Here is a 22889-nt window from a genome sequence, read left to right as displayed (position 1 = left end):
ACACGTTCCCCATTTCCATTCTCAATTTTATATTCATGTTTTTGTCTTATTAGTAGAGCAAAATGTTTTTTATTATTTTGTCGACACAATATTGTTATCTAATTGATTTTGGTTTCAAATGTACATTGGTTTCACAAGAATACAAAATCTCTATGGTTTTATTTTAGTTCATTCATTTATTTTGGAGTTTTGTATGATGTCCATTTTGAATGAACTAGTGCACATTTTTCTTTAGGTGCCAGTTGCACCTATCAGATTCTGGTCGCGAGACTTTCACGCTGTTTTGAATACCCTGTGGTGGTCTTCGTATGTTTTCGGATCTTTGATCGGGTTGTTGTCTCTTTGAAATATTACCCACTCATATTCTCACTTTTATTATAACTAATGTTTGAACCAGTTCTTCCTAATAAGTCTTTTTCAGAACAAAAACTATATAAAGAAGACGATCATTTACTGTTGAATTTAAGGGGTTTCTGAATACGACTATTGTTAAATTGTATGTTATTACATTTGACACAACACCTATTAACGTTATAGAATCCGAAAACAGACTTTTATATTTTGCAAAATCTCTATGGTTTCTGTTCTATAAAGAAAACTGAAAACAATCTTTCGTCTCCTTTCATTTTCATAAAACTAATAAGGCTTTTTAAAATATAATGCAACAAAAAACTGTAAAAAACAATCTTTATTGTTGAACTATAATATAATGAACGCGGCATGTTTCTTAATACTAATGGATTCACTGTCATTTCATTAACAAGCTTGAAATAATCGATTTCAAAACTTAAATTCAAATTATTAAGATCGGTTAAAATGCTTCTAATGAAGCATCAGACAGCTCTTGTCGTAATTTTGGAAACATTGGAACCAAATATAATATGATTTGAAAAAGAATTCAATTATTTTCCTCTTTGTAAATCAATTTTTAAACTGTTCTTCTGATAATGTTTTGTAAGTTCAAATACTTAATTAAGGGGGCTCGAGGGGAAAATTCATATTTTTTTTTAAATATAGGATTTTGCTATTTTTCTCTATAATGATTTTTATCATATAATTAATAGAAATATAAAATAAAAAATGGAGTAACTGTATATTCAACCTGACAAATTGCCTTGAAAAGAAACATGCATTTTTTGTGGTATTATTTTGTCTGTTGAACTAATTGCAGAAATACAGGTTATATCTAAATAATATTTTTTTTACAGTAATCGCCACATTTTTACAATTCTTTAGTTGGAGTACAGTTTATTTAAAAAAATAATAAAACTATGTAGGTCACCGATGAGTAAAAAAGGAAATTTCAACTTAAATGCAAAAAAAATGCATTTCTACACCAAAAAGAGATAATTAAAAGCTTTTTCAATGACATGAATATTTTAAAAGTCATCTAGAAATATCATATGGTTGGTTACAACTTGAAATAATCGATATTTTGAAAACCGATTTTGGACATTTTGTTATTCTCTTATTCACAGGAATCAAATAAAACAATGTTTTGTTTTCAAACTATTTCATCTGCTTAACTTAAGCACGATTGTTTTTTACAGGAAGAAAATATAAAACCTATATGATAGTAATAGTATCAATATCTTAACAGTTTTCAGGTCTAAACAGTAACTAGTTTTAGACCTAAAGGTTTTGATTTTATTTAAATAACATTAATGATTATATATTAACGGTCTGATCCTACGTTGGGTTAAACTAAAGGCTTGGACATTAGAATATATTCATTATATAAATAGTATTGAAATTTACTGTTTAAGTCAACTTTTCAGAATTCTGTGTTAGCAAAGGGTTATATATCGTTGGGAATGTTACATGCAAAAACACATGACTACGCGAGTAAAATGAGTTAGAGTGAAGTCGTTTAACAAAGGTGTGTGTTTAAAGCAACAAAATGCAAACAAAATCCATTTTATGTAGGACATTTTCTCTTGAATAAATTTACAATGATACTAGTTTATTAGTACTTTTTATTAATGTAGGTTGAAACAAAAAAAAACCACCAAAAGAATGTACCGACATATCACAAAGTTATAGTCCCGAATTTGTATTGTATATTTGCTGCTGGACATCTTTCAATCAATCATATCAAATTATGTTAACATGCTGATAGAATCATTTTTAGAATCAGGTAACTATATATAACAAATTGATATAAGGCTGTTTTTATATGTACAGTTTTAAAAAAAATCAGATTTCATAGAAATCACTTTAAGATTTTTTTTAATTATTTCGTCTGGTTTTAAGTAGAACAAAAATTTCTACTAAGAAAGATATATAATGACATAAACATTATACCAATATCTTTACAGCTCCAAGGTATATGCTTTTACACATGTTTATGGAAAATAAAGTAAGGTATGACATTTTATTGCACTGATGATAAAGGCATCTTAAAGAATTATAAAAGATAATGCAACAAATAGCTGTCAAATAAATATGTTTTTATTTTGAGCTAAATATAATGAGCGCAGCATGCTTGACACTGCTAATGGAAACTACGGAATTTAAAGACAGGCTGAAAAAAAAATTATTTTAGAAATTAAATACAATTCATAACGATCGAAGAAAAGACCGTTGAAATGCTACTTATAGGTTTGGTTGTTATTCGGGATACATTATCACCAAAAACAGTGTGAATAAAAATTCATGTATTTTCCTGGTCGTCAATCTTTTCTCAAAATATTTGTCTGATATAATTGCAGATTTGAATAAAATAAAATAAATAAATAAATCTCCTGTATGGTTGATATGTTTTTGTAGAAAATTGTTTAACAAAATAATTTTACTATTTTTTGCTTTATAACATTAGCGCAAAAAATATAAAGCCGTTACAGGGCATCTGTATGAAAACCAATTTAATTGATATGCCTGGTTAAGAAAATGGGTGTTGGTCTATGATATTGAAAAAATTGTTACAACTTTCAAAACTCGGGTTGTTAGAAACAAAAGCATTAACAAAGAATTCATATAAAACACGACGCATGTGCTGAAGTAACTGAGCAAACCACAAAAGATTCAATGATTGTAAGTTTTGTATTCTTTTTTAAAATCTGAATTCACCGTAGTCCTATTCACAACATTTTAATTTCCAAGCTAGCACACGATTTGTTGCAATGATGCATATATAAAACAAAGATGAAAGTAACGTTTTACCAATACCTTTACAGCTCTCTGGTTTATAGAGGAACGCATGTGGTGGGAAAATAAAGAAAGATATGACATGTTATTGCACTTGTATATATAATATAAATATAATTGGCTACACAAAATCTATCACCTGTCATTTTTCAAATGACCACAAAGACATAAGCGTTTTAGATACCGACACTAATTGTCAGCCTGTTGATTAAATACTTTCTATTAGGAAATGTCTCAAGTCAGACTAATTATATAGTAGTTACATAAATCTTTTCGGGTCGTCTTATCATGTGATTTTATAGCAGATTTCAACTGATTTCCTTAGATCGATTTTGTTTCTAACAATTCAACAGTTATACATAAGAATGCGTTTTTCTTTTTATTAAAATGTTTTTTCAAATGTCTTGGTTTCCCATCAAATCGTGTCATTAATGACCCCATATGTTCTATTTATCGTACCACTTTCGTCACTTTGACATATAAAATTCGTATTGATAGGGATGGTGACTCCAGCGAATAATGTCAAAAGCGCATACATTCACCCTGGTGTATTTTGCTTGTCTTAAGTGTTCTGTGTTCTTGGTGAAATACATGAAGTCGTTTGTTTCTCATATGCATTGCATCACCTCCTTGATATTTTTGTGTTCTATCTCGAATATTTTTATATTATATTGGTATACTGTTGTTAAATATTAAATAGAAGGGACACCAGCTGTAATAGACTACTAAAATTGTTTGTTGTTTTCATCTATGACTGCACTTCAAAATTTAATTGTCAATCTCATTTCGATTATTAAAAACACTAACTGGTTAAAAGAATAGATTTAAGCAAGAGATGTCAATTGTTCAATCGGGACAAAGTTGAGTCAAACCAAAGACTAAAACAATTACATTTGCTGCTTCATCACCAGACACTTAGAATTTGGGAGAAAATAAAAACGTTTTTTGCTCGTATTTAGAATTTATCCACTCGGAAAGGGTGTCTTGTCATCCTATGAGCACATGTGCCATAGCGTGTCAGTTTGTATGGTATTATTTTTTGATGATTGAATGTGTTAAAAGTAACAAAAGATTCAAACACTATTGCAATGTATTTATGAATTCTTCTCTTGAATACATTTATAAAATAGAAAAATAAAGCATTATTTAACTAGCTATAGTTCATTGCATAAATAGATATTAAAACAAAAAATATAGAAAAAGGTACCATAATATAAACACGATATCATCCAGCAAATGCATTGTATTTTAGCTGTTTGTCAATTGACTAAGTTTAATCATTTTATGATATGTTAACTTTTTGATAAACAATGTTCTGATTGTATATGTTTTATTTTGGTTAAAGTTTAAAAGAGGCGAAGGATATCAAAAGGACTTTTAAACTGGAATAAACTGATGTCATGGTTAAAAAGAAAACAAAAAAACAGACTAAGAATAGTTCATAAAACAACATAGAAAACCAAACGGTGAGCAAAATTAATCCCAGCAAACTCTGGGGGTTATAACAAGTGTTCCGGAAAGGTCACCAGAACATACTCCACCTTTTGACAATGATTAATCAAATGATTATCAATTACTGAATAAGTATTTGGAAGAAAGTACTTTACTAACGTTTTACGTCGTGAAAAAATTTCCTGAAGTAGAAAAAATAGACAGTAAATAATGAAACTAGACCAAGAATTCGGAAAAGATTGTTTTGACATCACAACCCCCTATGTGTTGATGTAGCAAAACCACTGAAATGTACGTATACAAATAGATATATGTTGTATGATTGTCAATAAGACAACTCTTTACGAAAGACTGAATGACACAGAAAATTAACAACTTTATGTCACCGTTCATCTTTGATCAATGAACAAAGTCCATATCGTATCGTCAGCTATAAAAGGCCTCGAAGTGACAAATTTAAAACAATTCAAACGAGACAACTAAAGACCTAATATATTCAAAAATAATGAACGAAAAACAAATATTTTACACATTAACAAACGACAAGCGCTGAATTACAGGGATTGACACTGTGGCACATATAGAGTGACAGGGTTAAATTGGAATAGTGGCGCCAACCCTAACCTGGGACAAGTGTTATAGAACATATGTTTATTGAAGACAAAACTGATATCAAAAAGGAAATGTGGTATAAAGTTAAATCATGAAATCACCAAACTGTAAACGGAAGGTTCCTTAGCAATGACAAAATTCGAAGATCTTATTTCAAGGAAACATATAAATATGTTTTAACCTTTTATTCTAAATCAGATATATTGCAAATTGAACGGTGGTGAATTGTCAATCTTTCACGCAACAATATGAAGATAATTATCAATCTATCTCAATTAGTGGGTTTTGTCAAAATACTGGGTCACAATAGATAGAATTTAAACAAACCAAATGGGAAAGAAATTGCCAATTTATCCAGTATTCTGTGAAATTAGTTATAATTGATAGTATTGAGTGTTTCATGGAATGCTAATTGGTCCGAGTGCGTATTTGTGTCTCAGAGCAATTCAAAATAGAGATAGATTTAATAGATTGGAAATCCCTAAATTACAATCGGAAAACAGCCTCATTTTGTCATTTGGGAGAAGTATACATTTTAACATTTACTCGTAACATTAAATTGTTCACGCAGAATACTTTATTATAAAAAGATAGGATTGATCAACTGAAAATACAATCACAGAAGAAAATGTACCAAAAATACCTGCATTATAGCCATCGCGTGGATGCTTACATTTATTTAAATTAGTTCTGTAATTCCTAAATCATGTAATTAGAGATATAACTGATTGGTTTCTGTTTGATGTACGTTCAATACATATCAGTCGATTAACATTTTTACAGAAAGATGGAATCTTTATCTGCATTGCAAATTAATGTGTTTTTTTTTACTTTTTATTTTTAAGTTTCTATATTCTCCCTTTTAGGCTAGGAAGACTTCTGGTTCCTTTGTCTCCTACAAAGTAATGCTAAATCAAACTCATCAAAAACGTTAAAGAGCACGTGATGCATGGATATATTTTTGACTTTGAAGTACATAATTAGTTAGTGTTTGTTGTGAGCAAAATAGTTCAGTTAATATCTCGCTCATTTTGGTTAAAGAATACGGAGAGCGAGTTAAATACCATTGGTAACCATAACTAAATCTAGTCCGTATGCAATTATGGGGCTAAACTATTACGTATATTACTGTTTTTGTTTGTTTTTTCGAAAAACACTAGATAATCCTAAATATATCATCCTACAACTATTTTTTTCTTATTGTAATGGTAAAAAATTTAAAAAGCACATGTATCCAAACAGTAGGTTACATTTTAAATCAATCCAGACTGTCAACGATATATCGACAATACCATGAATATGTATAACATTTAGTTGTACCTTTATAGGGAATAAATAACTTCCAAAGTTGGCAGATTACCCTGATATGTGATGCCTACAACGTTATCTATATACATGATATAGGTGAATTTTAACTTAATCGTTATTACATAATATGTTTTTTCTTTAATTGAAGCTAACGTTGCACATTAATCATGTTAAAGATGTTCTTATCAGATGAACTGCAATTGATAGGGTAAGGTTAAATCGTTTACACCAAACTTCTCGTTCTACAGTAATCAAGTACTTGGATTGTAAACATAACGCTTACAAAATTAATGCCGATTCGTTTATTGCTCCTCTTCATACATGATAAAATGAAATTAAAATGTGCTCTAAAACAATAAGTTTAAATACAATTGCTACTTTATTCTAATGAGTTACTATTACAGTTCATTGGATTGAAAAAAATAGGGCGACTTTTGATATATTTGTATCAATAGTTCGTTTATTAATTTCACAATACATTTCGTCGTTTATATTATTCTACGAGTAAAAAGCTATAGTGTTTATGTCGTAAATATTGCATTCTTGTAATATGTATATACATATACGTGGTACATACATTGTTCATTGTTGAAGGCCGAGGGGACATGCAGCTGATAATTTCTGTGTCATTTGGTTTCTTGTATATTGTCGTATTGGATATCATATCATATCATATCTCCTTTTATTACTTTTTTCTGTTACATATTTCGATTTATTAATTAGATCTTTTAAGGTTTTTCCGTTATATTTAATGAATCTTAGATTGGTTACATATAAATTATATCTGATACATATATGATGATCTGCGATTATTTGTTTGTCACTTAATAGAAAGAAGTAATGCCATTATATACCAATTTTAACACAGACTATAAATAACTATTGGTCGAAACTATGATAGTGATGTCGAACTTCTAAATTTGATAAAAAAAATTATCAATATTGTTTTTTTTTATATAAGCATGAATTATTCACATTGCAGAATCAGTCTCAGTGAAATTATCTCACAGATGAAAGACAACTTCTAATATTTCAAACTTGTTTAAAAAATATATATTACAGACCTAAGGCTTACATTAAAAAGAAAAGAACAAATTGTTACGGGAACTTTTCCCTCTAGTAATTAATGTTGACATATGGTGTTTGACAGTAATTTTAGAACATTGCTTCTTTTAATCATTCATTACTTTCAACGACATTCGTTTTTATATAGTTTCGTTTAATCCACCAGACCGTATTATAACCAACCAAGATGATTGACATGTTATTGATGATCATGAAATTGCTTAGAAGCTAATTAACTCTAAAATTTAAACTAAAGTGCAAGGAGGTTCTTCTTTGTTTGTTATTTATGTTAAAATTTTACTGATAGTTTTTGAAATCCTTAGTGATTTATGTTACTAAATCTGGTTTTCTCGTATGACATGTAATATAATATGTCTACCAAGTCAGGAATATGACAGATGTTATCCATTCGTTTGGTGTGTTTGATCTTTTGATTATGTCATTGGATGCCAACTTACCGTTTTGTTTTTTCTCGGAGTACATTTTTTTTGTGTTATTATGCTTTTAACAAACAGTTATAAAGTGTTAGGATTCAGCTTCTATATGTTTTAAAAAGCAGCAGCAAATACCAATTGGATTCCTACATCTATACATTGATAATCAGTATATTTCAGACTTACAATCTGAAAAATATGATGTTTTTTTTCACTTTCATTAATTTATTTTGATTCATTTTATGTTTTGATTCCAATAGTTTATAGTTTATATTTGAAAATGTCTTTAAAATATGTTGAGTGGTTAAAATGTAAAATTTTATCTCAAATTTGAAGCTATCGATATACTAATATTTACCTTTTTCAAAATGTCTTTGGTAGTGCTTTTTTTGTTATGTTTGTTTCAAATTTGAAACCAATTATGAACTATTAACAATTTCATTACTGCTGTATAACAAATACCCACGTGTAAATATACACATTCGATTTAACACAAGCTTAACAAATTGTCAAGTTTCCGTTTATAGTTAATAAACTGTTTATGATGAACAATTTCCAATTGAAGATCATTGTGTATCTTTCTAACTAGCAGTCATAAACAGTTTTTGGACTAAGATAAACAATTTATAACATGCTTGAGGAGCATAAGTTGTTATTTTATTTTTCTCTGTATCCTTCCTAAAAATAAAGCTACTTGATAAATATTTACAATATCACATACTAGCATTTGTCTACTATACACTGATTAGGTTATACGATTCATAAGCTGGTTCTATTTGGGGGTTCTGTGCTTGTCTTATCGTAGTTTGTTTTCGGTTTTGCCATGGTAAAGTCGGTTTTTATTTGGAATGCGATTTTCACTTTGAGTTGAATAACAACAATATTACAAACGATCTCTTTTTAAACGTGTTCATTCATTGGAAATATTATGAAATATTTTTTTAGCAATTATACTCCTTATCAATTTTGATATTAAAATTAAACTTGACAGATACACATCATTGCACTGTCTGTTTCCTTGTATTGCATAGATTGCTTATTAGGTTTATAAGTTTGATAAAGATTGAAAATTATATAACTTTATGAGTAATTTGAAATTCGTTTTTTTAATTGAAGCTGTTCAATTAATTTTAAAGCAGTGAGTCTTAATCTTGTATTGCATTAAGTATGACTTTAACTGATTACCATTTGCCGTATTGGAGGTCGTTAGAGGTCGTTATTACTTTTGATTATCACCAACCATGTGGTTCTCGCATTTACCATGAAACATGATGTAAGGAATGGAATTTAATAAGATACCTTCTCATTTGCATTTTCTGCATAGCATGAATAGTGTATTTGCCTATTTCCGTAATTCACCATATATTTTTTGTTGTTTTCATTATGACGGAAATGATAATGGAAAGCTAGGAGAAAAAAAAACAAATTTAACTGTGATTAATGTGAGTAACCTTTAGGGTTTTTAAATCTTTTAATTACATTATTTTATTTGTTTAGCTAAATACTTTTGTCACCAGAAGTTATTTTTCATGATAAATTAGATAACCCGCCGAAACATCACTTTCAACTTATCATGCTTTGCATTGGCAAAAGGCAATTTTGTCCTGCATAGAACATGTCTAGGATTGACAAAGGGAAGTAATTTATTTAAAAAGTGTGTAATAACAGAATCAACCCGGTCATTGGTAAATGGACTATTCAATCTAGACTTACATAAACTTGTAGAAGCTACTTCAAAAATAAGTGTTTTTAAAGTCAGTATACCATGTATATAACAATGGTATTGAATATTTTCTAAGTTAGATTTAACACGAACAAACATTACAAGAAGAAAACAAAACAGAATTCTAAAACTTTTTGCGTTGAAACAAACATATATTTACCCTACGGGTAACCACCCGAAACTTCTACTTTGGTTTTGGCATGCACATTATCTTTTTATAAAATTTGATATTCAGTCTTAAGCATAACTGCAGAGATATGAGTTGTATAAATGCGGATCTGGTGCAGTTAAATGATTTTTACTTTTAGCGTTATCGTACTTAACTATCAAAAATGCATAGAAAAAGGACGATCAAGAAAATGGTCCTATCATACACCATACAAAAAAAGTATGTCAGAACGCCAATTATATAATAACCGTGTTCCTAACATTGCTAAACCTCTAGGAATTTAATCCTAAATGTCTGCAAATTCGTATTTTATTTTGCCTTTTATTTTATTTCTGTTCAAGCATCAGAAACAAATGGTACAGAAAAATCTAAGGAAAGAAATCAAACAAACCCTCTCATTGTTTTCTCATCAATCCCCCTCTGCATTGTAAAAACAGATTCTTTTTTTATATACTTATGAGATAGTAAATGACTCCCATATAAAACAAAGCACAATTATCTGTGTCTCAACAAGTGGTTTGATTTACGATCATGCACTTTGCAATTTGTAATATCATATAAATCTGTAATAACTTCATGATCATAATATAGATTGGAATATTGACTCCAAGCCAAACATGACATAACTTCCTATTATCGCTTTATGTAACTTATAACGACTGATTAAATATTCCTTTTTTACAATTCGAATGACCATGAATTCTTTGTGACCACATATAAACACATCGCGTGTAACGGTTTTTATCTGTAATCTTTACTAATTGGGATTGACATGCTCTTGTCATAATAACTATTGTTATCAACATTGATCGACTAAAGCTAAAGGTGAATTTTGATAACACAGTTTTATTACTAGATAAAGACAACTGAACAGGGTTAATAGATTTAAAAACTTCTACTGAATTTGTCCTATTTGAGACAACCTGCCACATGATCAGTGTATAATAAAGATGACTTTGCGTCCAAAGTCAAGTGTCACACTCTTTATACTAACGAAAGGGCTTGTCATAATTGTCAGGTTAAATAAAGGCAACAGTAGTATACCGCTGTTCAAAACTCATAAATCCATGGACAAAAAACAAAATCGGGGTAACAAACCAAAACCGAGCGAAACGCATTAAATATAAGAGGAGAACAAAGACACAACATCGAAACGCAACACACACAGAAACAGACCAATCATCAGACAAAACACCACGAGAATAACAAATGTAACACGAAAACCAAATACATGAATTTGGGATAGACAAGTACCGTGCCACGTCTTATCTCAATATCTCAAAAATAAGAGAAAACACAAACGACTCAACGTTAAAATGCAACACAAAGAGAAACGAACAATATTATAACGTTTCTCATTTTAATGTTCGACGACAAATAAACTTATATTAAGATCCAAGATTATACACTGTATCACCAATTTTCGACATTAACTGCTCAAATAGTCATTTCATATTCGGAAACATACAAATTATCTTAACGATTTTTTTTTTGTAATCTTTGATTTACAAGCTTGAAACAATAGTTTCAGTTGTCTTGTTTAATCCAAAGTTCAATATATAATATTATCATTCTGTATTTGTGCTTTACAAATGTGCATATTATTATCAGCTATTAAAGTCTTTAATTCAGAAATATTTATATGAAAAAAAATATCCTTAGTTGTAAGAGTTGACGAGTCTATCTATACAACTTATCTGTCATTTGTGTCATACAAAATGACATGAATTTCAAAGTATTATTCTGTTTCCAAATGGAATTTCCATGTACAGTTTATTTTTATCATTTCCTTATAAATTATAAAAATATCGTATTCACTTGAGGAAAATCAACGATTATTTAATAAGATTTATAGAGCTTTATATCTTTAAAATATTTCAAAATGAACACATTTGACTAACAAATGAAAATATCTGATATGTTGGTTACACAGAATCATGACGATGCTTGTCATAAATGAAGATGTATACCAAGAGATGTGACTTTTTATAATATTTTGAATATTGCATAAGAACACATAAGTAAAAATATTGTCTTTATTGAATGTTAAAGCTTATATTTATTTTTTACTTGAATTGGAATAAACTTAAAATAAAATATTGAAATTTAGTATCAAAGGTTAGTCATTGAAACACTAAAAACGAGCGATTGATAAACCACTAAGATTCAGCCAATGTAAAGAAAAGGATAGATGATATCGTTAATGATTCGGTTTTTTTCCTTATAAAAACTGACATATCATCGACGCAATGTTGTCCTGGCATTGAAATAAGATATTTTGCATCAATTCCTAGTTAATACTAAGCCTCCACATTTGCATATCTGGGTGGTAATTTAATTGAAATTGACAAAAATGTGTAAACTCTGCTTTAAATGCAAGTGTTTGTATTTGTCAAGTCGATGCATATATATATAACATTACTAGTTGGGTTGACTATCTTGTAACCTAGATTTTATACGGAACGAACCTTACTTCATAAAACCAGATTGACAGTCCATTTAAACATAGACTATATTTCCATCAAGAAAACCGAATAAAAAATTATATGTTTACTATTATAACGTATTTGCAGTTGGTCTTTGTCTTTATTTTTATTTTTTGTTTTTGTTCACGTCAGTATTAAAGCAATTAATATAACCAGTTTGTCAAAATAAACATAATTGTCGTGGAATATAATAAGATCTACGAAATAAAATTCTTATAATATGAAAGCTTCACCCCTGGTGATACAGAAATTTAACTCAAAAATCCAAAAATAAAATTAAGTGTGAAACATTTTCTAATTTGGTATATTCAACTATCCTATAACATTATCTAGCGTGGTCGATGTTATTTTTGTCAGTTTTATCACATTAATTATATTTGTCATTAAATTGCAACTCTTTATCTGGTCTATATCGCATAAACGAAACATATATATATAGTACATAAATGCAATTTAAAAACTTCCAGCGTTGAATCTTAGACTTATCGTGCAGAATGTACTGCAAAATCTAATATCATATCTAGATTAACTTCATGTAGTTTATTTGAATATCCAAGTTATTGTCTTTTTAATAAAATGTTAAGAAAACATTTTCAAAAGAGGGATGAAAGATACAAAAGGGACAGTCAAACTCATAAATCCAAAACAAACCAACAACGCCATGGCTAAAAATGAAAAAGACAAACAGAAAAACAATATTACACATGACACAACATAGAAAACTAAAGAATAAACAACACAAACCCCTCCAAAAAATAGCGGTGATCTCAGGTACTCCGGAAGGGTAAGCAGATCCTGCTCCACATGTAGCACCCATCGTGTTGCTCATGTAATTACAAATCCGGTAAATAGTCTAATTCGGTAGGTCACATTCATGAAAGGGAAGGGGATTGTAGTTACGACGTAAGGAACATATCCGATATCATTTGTGAAACAGTTATTCCATAACGGTCAACCAACTCGTGATGGCGTCCGTAAAATTTACGAAGGGATGATTTCAACTTCACCATTTGGAACTCTTGGTTTAATAGCTTTCTTGTCAGCAGCAACCCTCTATCAAGAAAATCATGATATGAACTGCAAGAACGGGAATATCGTATCAATTGGGAGATATATACTCCGTATGCAGGTGCTGCTACTTAGAAATGGAAAGTTTACAATTGGAAAGCTGAAAACAACTCTTTTGTCGTAAAGTTTTGTTTTCAACCTACCCTCATTGTCAATTTCTAGATGTTAGTCAGGTAAAAGACCGACTTAACTCTATCTGTATTATCCTTTATCTCCAGTTCGATGAGATAGATGCGTTCCACATAGTCACCAAATTTTGAATTGTTTAGTGAAAGAACATCATCTACATAGCGGAAAGAAGAGTTAAAGGATATTGCTAACTTCTTATCTTTCTTCCTAAGAAGTTCCTGCATGAAGTCAACCTCATTATAATAAAGAAAGAAGTCGGCAAGTAGAGGGGCACAGTTTGTTCCCATTGGAATGCCGACAGTCTGTTGAAAAACACGTCCTCCGAACGTTACAAAAGATGCAGCACATTACACAAACTATTTACCAACATTAATGCGAAAACGAAGTGAATCGCTTGTAAAAACATTCCTCAATACATGCATAGTTTTCCTAAGGAAACAAAAATATCGCTTATCAATTCACTGTTAAATTGAATGTAATCTAAGGAGGGTTATAGATATTTCAACATAACATATGTCATATTGTATTACACCAAGACAGCATACCACTACCACGATAAACAAATACAAAATATTGGTTGAAAAGCCCTAGGCCTGCTGCTCTGTAAACTATCTTTTTACACCTATATATCAACATAATAAACTGGAGTGAAATAAGATGATCAATTTGATAAATGGTATTGAGTCCATAATTAGTAGCATTTTCTTCCAAAAATGCATGTACCAAGTTAAAAAAATGAGAAATATTGACCGATAGCGTTTGTTATGTTAGTTATGCTTATGAAAACCCCCCTTTTTAAGCTTGCCTTTGAGTTCGGTATTTTCATATCAATTGTTAGTACCTTGTGAACAAAAAGTTATATCATAATCATAATAAACCTTGAAATCAGTACACAACAGTTCAGTATAATATAATTAGTATTCGAGCTTCTTAGACAATATAAAACGCTGACGGGGAAAATGAACCCATATATTCTGAGATACATCGAATTACATATGATATATAAACACAATCGATTTGGTTTAAAGCATTTTCAATGTAATTCCTTGCAATAGCAGTGTGCTTATACAGTTACTTATCCGATCTACAACTATGAGACAGACCTTACTAATCTTCCACACTGCAATTGTATAATTGACTTTTTCTTATGTAAATATACCAATGACCTTCGATTGTCCCATTATATGGCATTTGTGTTGTCATCAAACCTATAGATTCACATAATCACATTATGTTAACTGTTTGATGAACGATACTGTTTGTTTGGAAGTGCTGTATTATTTGCACAAATTATTCAAAACGAAGCTTCAACTTATCATAAATTATAAATTGTATTGTTAATTTGGAATCATATAATAAAAATGCTAAACAATATGTAGAAAATTAAGATTTGTATTCAAACAATGATAAATATTAAGAAGCAAACACCTGAACTCTATTTCTGAAACCCTGTGGAATCAATAAGGATCAACTGATATTTGAACTTCAAAGAGGCATGTGTTGAAAACGTTTACCAACGTATAAAAACTGTAGGGAAATATGACTGTTACAAAATCGTGTATTTGAAAATTTAATCATCTTAGTCACATCTTTTAAAAGAGGGGTTAAAGGTACTCTCAACAAAAGGGTTGTCGGACTCCTTCATTTAAATCCATGCCGCATTATCATTGATATGAAACAAGACAGTGGATATGTAAGCTTTACCATTGTTTAATTCTGTGGTCGATATAAACTAAGCAATTCATCATTGTAAAAGTATTGAAACTGAAAACCAAAGATATGAATAAAACTCCCATGATACAAATACTGCTAGTCACGAGAATAACTAAGTATGTAGGTACCGCTGCTGTCGACATGTTTAAGATTTGGCATCACTAGTAAGTAGTTTGGAACAAAACCAGAAAACTTGATTTGAACCGATATCAAAAGTAGTGTCATGTTTCATTTTGCGTACGATTTCATGCACTTATAACGATAAAGTCTTGGCGGACGATATCATTATTCATAAAACTAATAATGCCGTTTGAAAAAATGAAAATGACGAAAACAAATACCGTCGAATGGCACCGTTTTCACAATTTAACAATTGTTACACACAAATTTACATAAAGGCAACAGTAGTATACCGCTGTTCAAAACTCATAAACCCATGGACAAAAAACAAAATCGGGGTAACAAACTAAAAACGAGGGAAACGCATTAAATATAAGAGGAGAACAACGACACAACACCGAAACGCAACACACACAGAAACGGACCTTTTTAAACACTTTGCCATCTGTTATTTACATTTTCAGGGCATTTATATTTGTTATAATAAATACGAATCGACTGCAGGCTAACTGCCTAACAACTTCTGAACTCTGATTAAAATGAACCATTTAGAAACAAAGTATTTAGAAACATTAATTCGGATTAATACTTTTCTGACATTTCAAATCATATGCAGTTGTAACAGGCTTATTATGACGCACGTTAATGTTTTGTTTTTGCGAAATTCATCCTTAAAGATCTATTAAAATATTCCGCGCATTGATTTTCTTGAAATTCAGTTTGTTTTTGTGATTTTACTTTTTTATATCACATATAAGAAACGACTATGATTACAAAAAAGAAACTTTAGAAATTTAGGCGACTTCATTATTACTGTACAACTTTCAAAAATAAATAAGATTTTTTTATTCTACAAAAATTGGGAGTGTTGAAGAAATATGATGGTAGTGACACGTTATCCCGAAAAACTGCAAGAAATTAACTTATAATATACTTAGATATAGGAAGATGTTGTGTGAGTGCCAATGAGACAACTCTCCATCCAAACAACAATTTAAAAATTAAACCATTATAGGTTAAAGTACGGCCTTCAACACGGAGCCTTGGCTTGTTTACTTCTACCTCAAACTAAATCTTTACTGCATAACTAAATCATACAAATTCTTTAAAATTTCATATGAATTTGATCTGTTATTTTACAGTACTGTTTCAAAATAGTTCTTTACATTACTGTATCAGTTTTGATTTTTTCAGTACTTATTTGTCAGTGCTATTTCACTACATTGATACCAAATAAACTCATCATAGATACCAGGACTAAATTTTGTATATATAATGTACGCCAGACGCGCGTTTCGTCTACTAAAGACTCATCAGTGACGCTTGAATCTAAAGAGTTAAAAAGACCAAATAAACTACGAGGTTAAAGAGCATTGAGAACCAACATACCTCAAAATTTTGCCAAATACAGCTAATGCAATCTATGCCTGAGGTAGAAAAGCCTTTGTATTTAAAAAAATCAAAATTTTGTAAACAGTTAATTCATAAATATAACCATATCAATGATAATCATGTCAGCACAAAAAGTGCTGACTACTAGCTGGTGATACCCTCACTGTTTATTTCAATATTGGTTTAATATTATATTATTTACAGTACTGCCTTAACACTTATTATATTCTTCAACTAAACGGAAGGCAGTACCGTCTACAAATACCGCTTGATCAATTTAAATGCATAGCCAACAGCATGATAACCTTCTGTTATCTTTACATTTTATAAATGAATGTTAATCAAAACATTAATTAGCAATAGAAAACATTGTTATAATGGTCTAGAATATCTCGTAAACCTCAAAGCAATTTTCAAAGAATGGACGTTTTATAAGTATTTATGAAGGGATAACAATGCTTTGGTTCTAAACAAAATAATAAACTGCTATTCCGACTGAGTCATTAAAGAAGTAACTGGTAGAAATCTAAAGCCTTCCTCATTATTATCTTATTCTACGTATACAATTCTGTTATTAACAATCTGATCAAAATAGGTTTAGGCACAACAATCTTATATGAACACGGACAAAACGAATTCAGACAGTTTTATAGTTGACCCATGTTAATTTTTATAGGCAAAGAAGAATAAATAAGATACAAATGGTACAATTATAATTGCAGCCAAGGTCGAGAATATGATATGAACCAGTATGCTGTAAAATCAATAAAGGAATAAAAACATGATACATTTATGAACCACTGAAAGTGTGCACAACGTGTTTGTCTGTATTGCTCAAATCCAGACATTTAGGAGGCCAAATTCATACTTTGAAACCACCAAATCAAAAGGCAATAACCATTTTATTTAGAAAAATTATTCGCCAAAATAAATAAAGAACGTATCATCATTATATCCATTGTGTTAATATACTGACTGACACACTTTCTTCAAAACTTGTGTGATCGTGTTAATTTTAGTATCAATAAAATGATATGTTATTTAGAGAGCAGTATAACAACACTAAGGATAGATACCTTCTTCGAGCAGTACAATTTTCAAAGTCAATTCGTGTTGTATTCCTTTTTCGGGGGGAAATCTGGTAAACGAAATTGGACAAAAAAAACCAACTCCATACACTGCCTTTGCAAGTTATTTATGAGCAATATGTGCATATGTATTAGCAAATATTACACTATCCAATTTAGTTGTTTAGTCGACAGCAATTTATATAATGTTCAAATAGCGTACAAAAGGTACATTGAAGTTCCTCAAAGATACCATGCTTATAAATTGGTATAAAAACCAAGCGTCTAACTAACTTGAGATTCATCAGTGGCACTGGAATCAAAACAGTTGAAATGATAGATGAAATACAATGAATCTAAACATTGTCACTTCTTTACTAAATATGGCAAAAATTGTATATCGGTGTGATAAGACAAACATTATGATTAATAAAACCTTTGAAATAATGAAAATTTTCAAATAATGTACGAATCAGTGATTATTTATGTCAACACATCTGTGCTTATTACAAGTCTAGATATATCCCCGGAGACAAAACGCCCACCATTTGCGGCATCGACCGTGTATATTAGATATTGATTCAAAATTTCAAATACAATAAAAAAGGAATAGAATATAACAAAACTACATTTCCAAAACGATTCCATGCTTTTATAACACATATTTATCCGTACTTGTGACACATTACAATCGAGGTTGTACCAAGTTTTCCCCAGAGACTAGAGATATTTCATTGCCGTAAATACAGACTCATTATAATAGATCTGGTATATAATTTTTCGCAGGTATTGAACTTTCAATTTCAATGTAATGAACAAAATCAAATTGGTTTTCAGTTATAATAGGGGCAAATGTTAAAAGGTACATTTTCAGCATTGATTATTCATAGTGAAGGTATACCTTCCTGAATGTCGTGAAAAATCATCAAGAAATAAAAAAATAGATGTGAACATAAAAAGCCTTAACAATTCAATGCCGTCTAACGGTATTATTCTCTAATTGAAGATTGACAGATTTAATGGGTTTCATAAATGTACATTAATGCATTGATTGTAAAAAAATACCAACACTTTTATATTGCTGGTAATTATCGGAAGATGCAATTAGCTGGTCAGTAATTATAAATAATATAATCCTTACTCCTAGTAATTTGATGTTACATCCATTGATCAAGAATCTGTTTTCAAACAACTTCTTATTTGGCTTCCAGGTAACATAAAGGAGGTCGTAGATTCGATCACAGGCTGGGTAATATTACATATTTAGAAATGTTATTAGCTACTTATCGTAATAATAATGTGTTTAATCAGAGTGACATGTGTTCCACTAGTTGACTGTAAGTTTGAGTGTTAACAGGTGGAAATCTGACGCCGTGTGTTGGTCTAGAAAAAAATCAGGTTTCCATACTTTTTTTTTTAATATTGGAAACAAGTTATCGTTTCAGATATGATAATTGTTTTAATGCTTATACATTAACAGCATGCACAAGAACATTTTTTTTATTCCATATTCCATATGCGAAAACTGTATGATTTAAGCTTTCATGTTCCGATGAGCAAACGCTTTATATTTTCCTGGCGTATTTGAATCTGTAAGCAGTGACATTTAAAACGATTCTTCCTGGTGGATTGTTTTTGATAACATACAAAGTCTATTATACCAGAGATGTATATGTTCAGGCATTGAAAATAACACAAAGCAGTTGCATTCAAAAGGATGAACAAAAGAACGAGAAGGCTTAGAAATGTAATATGAGGAAATAAAAAAATCATTAAATACTGTTTTCATATTAATTCACATGATTATTATTATGTTTCATATAAATTCAATCAAACCTTTTTAAAGCGACCTCCTGTTGCATGCACATTTGTTATAAAAGACCACTCATTGTGTGTCCAACTGTAGTACATTTTATACTGATTGAACCTGACATGCATTTACATCCTGTATTTTGAGTAAAGGCAACAGTAGCTGTTCGAAAGTCATAAATCAATTGATACAAAAGAAATCCGGGTAACAAAACAAAACAGAAAGAAATACACCAACTATAAGAGGAAAACAACAAAACATCATAAACATTGAGGTGGACATAAAAGACCACTGTTATTTTGCTTTCCATTAAGAAGCCTCTTAAAACTTATTTCACTGTATGTATAATTTGTTTTATCTTCATAATTACGAGTTCTCCTTTGCTAATCTTGCATTAACCATACAATGCGTATTTAGATGCTTTATTAGATATCAATTATAGAAGGTAATGTAGAACACTGATGGCAAGCGATTTATGTTAATAAGTATGTCCTTGTATTTTAAGGTAAAATAACTAAAATAAAGTCCGAAGACAAATTTAAAGTTTAAATTTCCTTATCAAACGGCAAAATCAAAGCTCAAACACATCAAACGAATGTATAACAAATGATTATTATGTGACCAGAATACTTCATTTAAGATTTTCAAGCTATATCAAATTCTTCTGATTTCAAGCCATGTTCGCCTGATATTGTGAATAAAGGTGTCCAGTATTCGGGAGTTTTGACTACCTGGTTCAGAATATAAAATGAAGCTCTAACAAAGTTATATACAATATATAGGTAAACAAAAATTATATGAGAAAGGGAATTGAAATACTAAGACTACATAACGACTATATCGCATACCAACATTGCTTCGGTAATGATTGAAATGAGATAAGAATTATCGAAGGTTACAAATACAAAAGAAGCACATTTTGGCAATGGATTTTTCTTCATTAATGTTCAGGGCTAAATGTTTGAAAAAAAACCAACTTATATAGGCGTTGAAGATCTTATCAAACCGAAAAATAACATACTTTATAGGGTTATATGGACAATGAATCAAAACACAATAGAAGGTGGTATAAGTAAACTCATCATATATATATATACCTGGATTGAAATTTTGTATTTACGCCAGTTGCGCGTCTCGTCTACAAAAAAATCACCAGTGACGCTCGAATAAAAAAAAGTTAAAAGGCCAAATTAAAACGAAGTTGAAAAGCATTGAGAACCAAATTCCTAAATGTTTTGCTAAATACAGCTAAATTAATATATTCCTGAGGTAGAAAAGCCTTAGTATTTCAAAAATGTAAAGTTTTGTAAACAGTTAATTTATGATCATGACCATATCAATGATAATTCATGTCAACACAGAAGTGTTGTTTACTGGGCTTTAAGTAAATTGCAAAATAAGGACAAATAAGACATTTGGGAGGATCCAAATACATATAATATATCATTTGTAACACATTTAGAAGAAAAATATCAGTACTTACACTGTAAAGTGATATATGAAACATTTCCAACCCGTCGGTCTTTCTAGAAAATTATACACTTGAGCTTGAACTGAAGTTTTTGGATGCCTTCTATACAATGGGAAATTTATCTTGTTCTCTTTTTCCAGGCATGGTTTAGTTTCTCCGCTACTTCCATAACTATTTTCGTTAAATTCGGACTCTTCATATTCTTGAACTCTTAACGTGTTTGCTATTCCTTTTCCTAGAAGAGAAGTTCTTGTGTTTGTGCGATAGTTTCCTTTCATTTCTGTTTTTGATGCAAAGTACCTCTTCGATTCATCATCGATATTATCCATTGTTAAAATATTGACAATTAAATCCACGCATGAATTTATAATTCCTCTCGGAACTTGACCAGATAAACCATACTTGTTGATTTTAGCAATTAATTAAATCCTTTATTTTCATTGTGTTGACATTTTGATTGTGTTGACACTGATCCTATGCTGTGTCACACCATTTTCTACTCCCAGACTCTAGATTATTGTTGACTGTATCTTTGAAAGCACTGGATATTAATGGCAGAGTGTTTGTACAAGTCATCAAATCTCATCTATAAAATTGCCATCAGCTATACATCGCTAATTAATCAGGATCACAAAATTTTTAATCAGGAGTATTTTTCAAAACGGAAAAAAAGGTATTCACTCGGAAGAATAGGAAAAAGGTTTGAACTTCATGATTGACAGTCTGTGAATTTGTAACATTACATCATTGTTTTATTGCTTCAATATACTTTCTGGATTCCAATTCTATGTTGACACAAACACGAAATACAAAATGATAAACATAATAACATACAGCAAAAAATGTAACAGAGAACTACACTTTAAACAAATTAACGACAATGTGCGATTGCTGCTCTATTAAGGTATTATATACATATATATTTATACCATTTAGTTTTATCCAACAATGTTTACTTAGGAAAATCAATTTCTCCAGCTGCCTGCAATTTTATTCCGATGCCATTAGATAAACCGTTGTAAAATCATTTGTAAATTGTATAATCTAGATGAGCAGGTATCTATCACATGGGAAATATGATACTAATGCCGCGATTTCCAATTTATCTCCTGTAAAAATGAAGAAAATTTCACAAAACCGCGTCATTTTAATTAAATTCCTAATTCCCATGTGACAATTAAATGTTCGATCAGAATTATTTCCATTATATCAGGTAGCGTAAATCATACATCGTTATCCTCGGGTCGGTTTTCAATCAACATTTTTAGCTGAATAAATGGTCAAATATGTCTTCAAACGAATTATGAGTATAGTTGGAATTTAATTGTTTAAATTTAAGATAATTGATCATAGATCGATATCTAGATTTGGTTAACAAGGGAGTTAGCCGATAATATCAGATACGTTGATTAAATGTTATCGTATCAGTTATTGTTTATTAGAACCCAAGTATACAGCTATTATAGAGATTTTTTCTTTGGTCTCATATGTCATGTTTACATTGACATTAACTAGGTTAAATGTTTAAAGTTTTCTTCAGCGCTTCGGTACTGACATGGTTTATAAGATCAATAGTTATGGTTTCATGTAAATTCATAAAGTTGAGCTCGTTTTACTCAGATTTTGATTATTTGTGTTGTTTTGTGCACTGTTGTTTGTTTGTCGTTGTCTTTTTAAGCTTTAGTTTAGAAATAGCTTTCAGTAACTTCGAGTACTCTGATAT

At 30.1% G+C, this 22889-nt stretch overlaps 1 protein-coding gene across 2 annotated transcripts in view; it reads right to left on the bottom strand.

Moving 5' to 3' along the window:
- Nucleotides 1-22028, bottom strand: part of LOC134686269 (potassium voltage-gated channel subfamily KQT member 1-like) — a 66253-nt gene extending 44225 nt beyond the window's left edge. For both annotated transcript variants that reach the window (XM_063545939.1, XM_063545940.1), the window contains exon 1: nt 21179-22028. In XM_063545939.1, coding sequence (XP_063402009.1) covers nt 21179-21495 — 317 coding nt within the window. In that variant the 5' untranslated portion in view covers nt 21496-22028. The remainder of the gene's footprint in view (nt 1-21178) is intronic.
- Between the last annotated feature and the right edge of the window lie 861 nt (nt 22029-22889).

The sequence above is a fragment of the Mytilus trossulus genome, chromosome 10 (assembly GCF_036588685.1).
Source record: "Mytilus trossulus isolate FHL-02 chromosome 10, PNRI_Mtr1.1.1.hap1, whole genome shotgun sequence".
In the NCBI taxonomy this organism is placed as follows: Eukaryota; Metazoa; Mollusca; class Bivalvia; order Mytilida; family Mytilidae; genus Mytilus; species Mytilus trossulus.
This window is presented reverse-complemented; position numbering and strand designations above follow the sequence as displayed.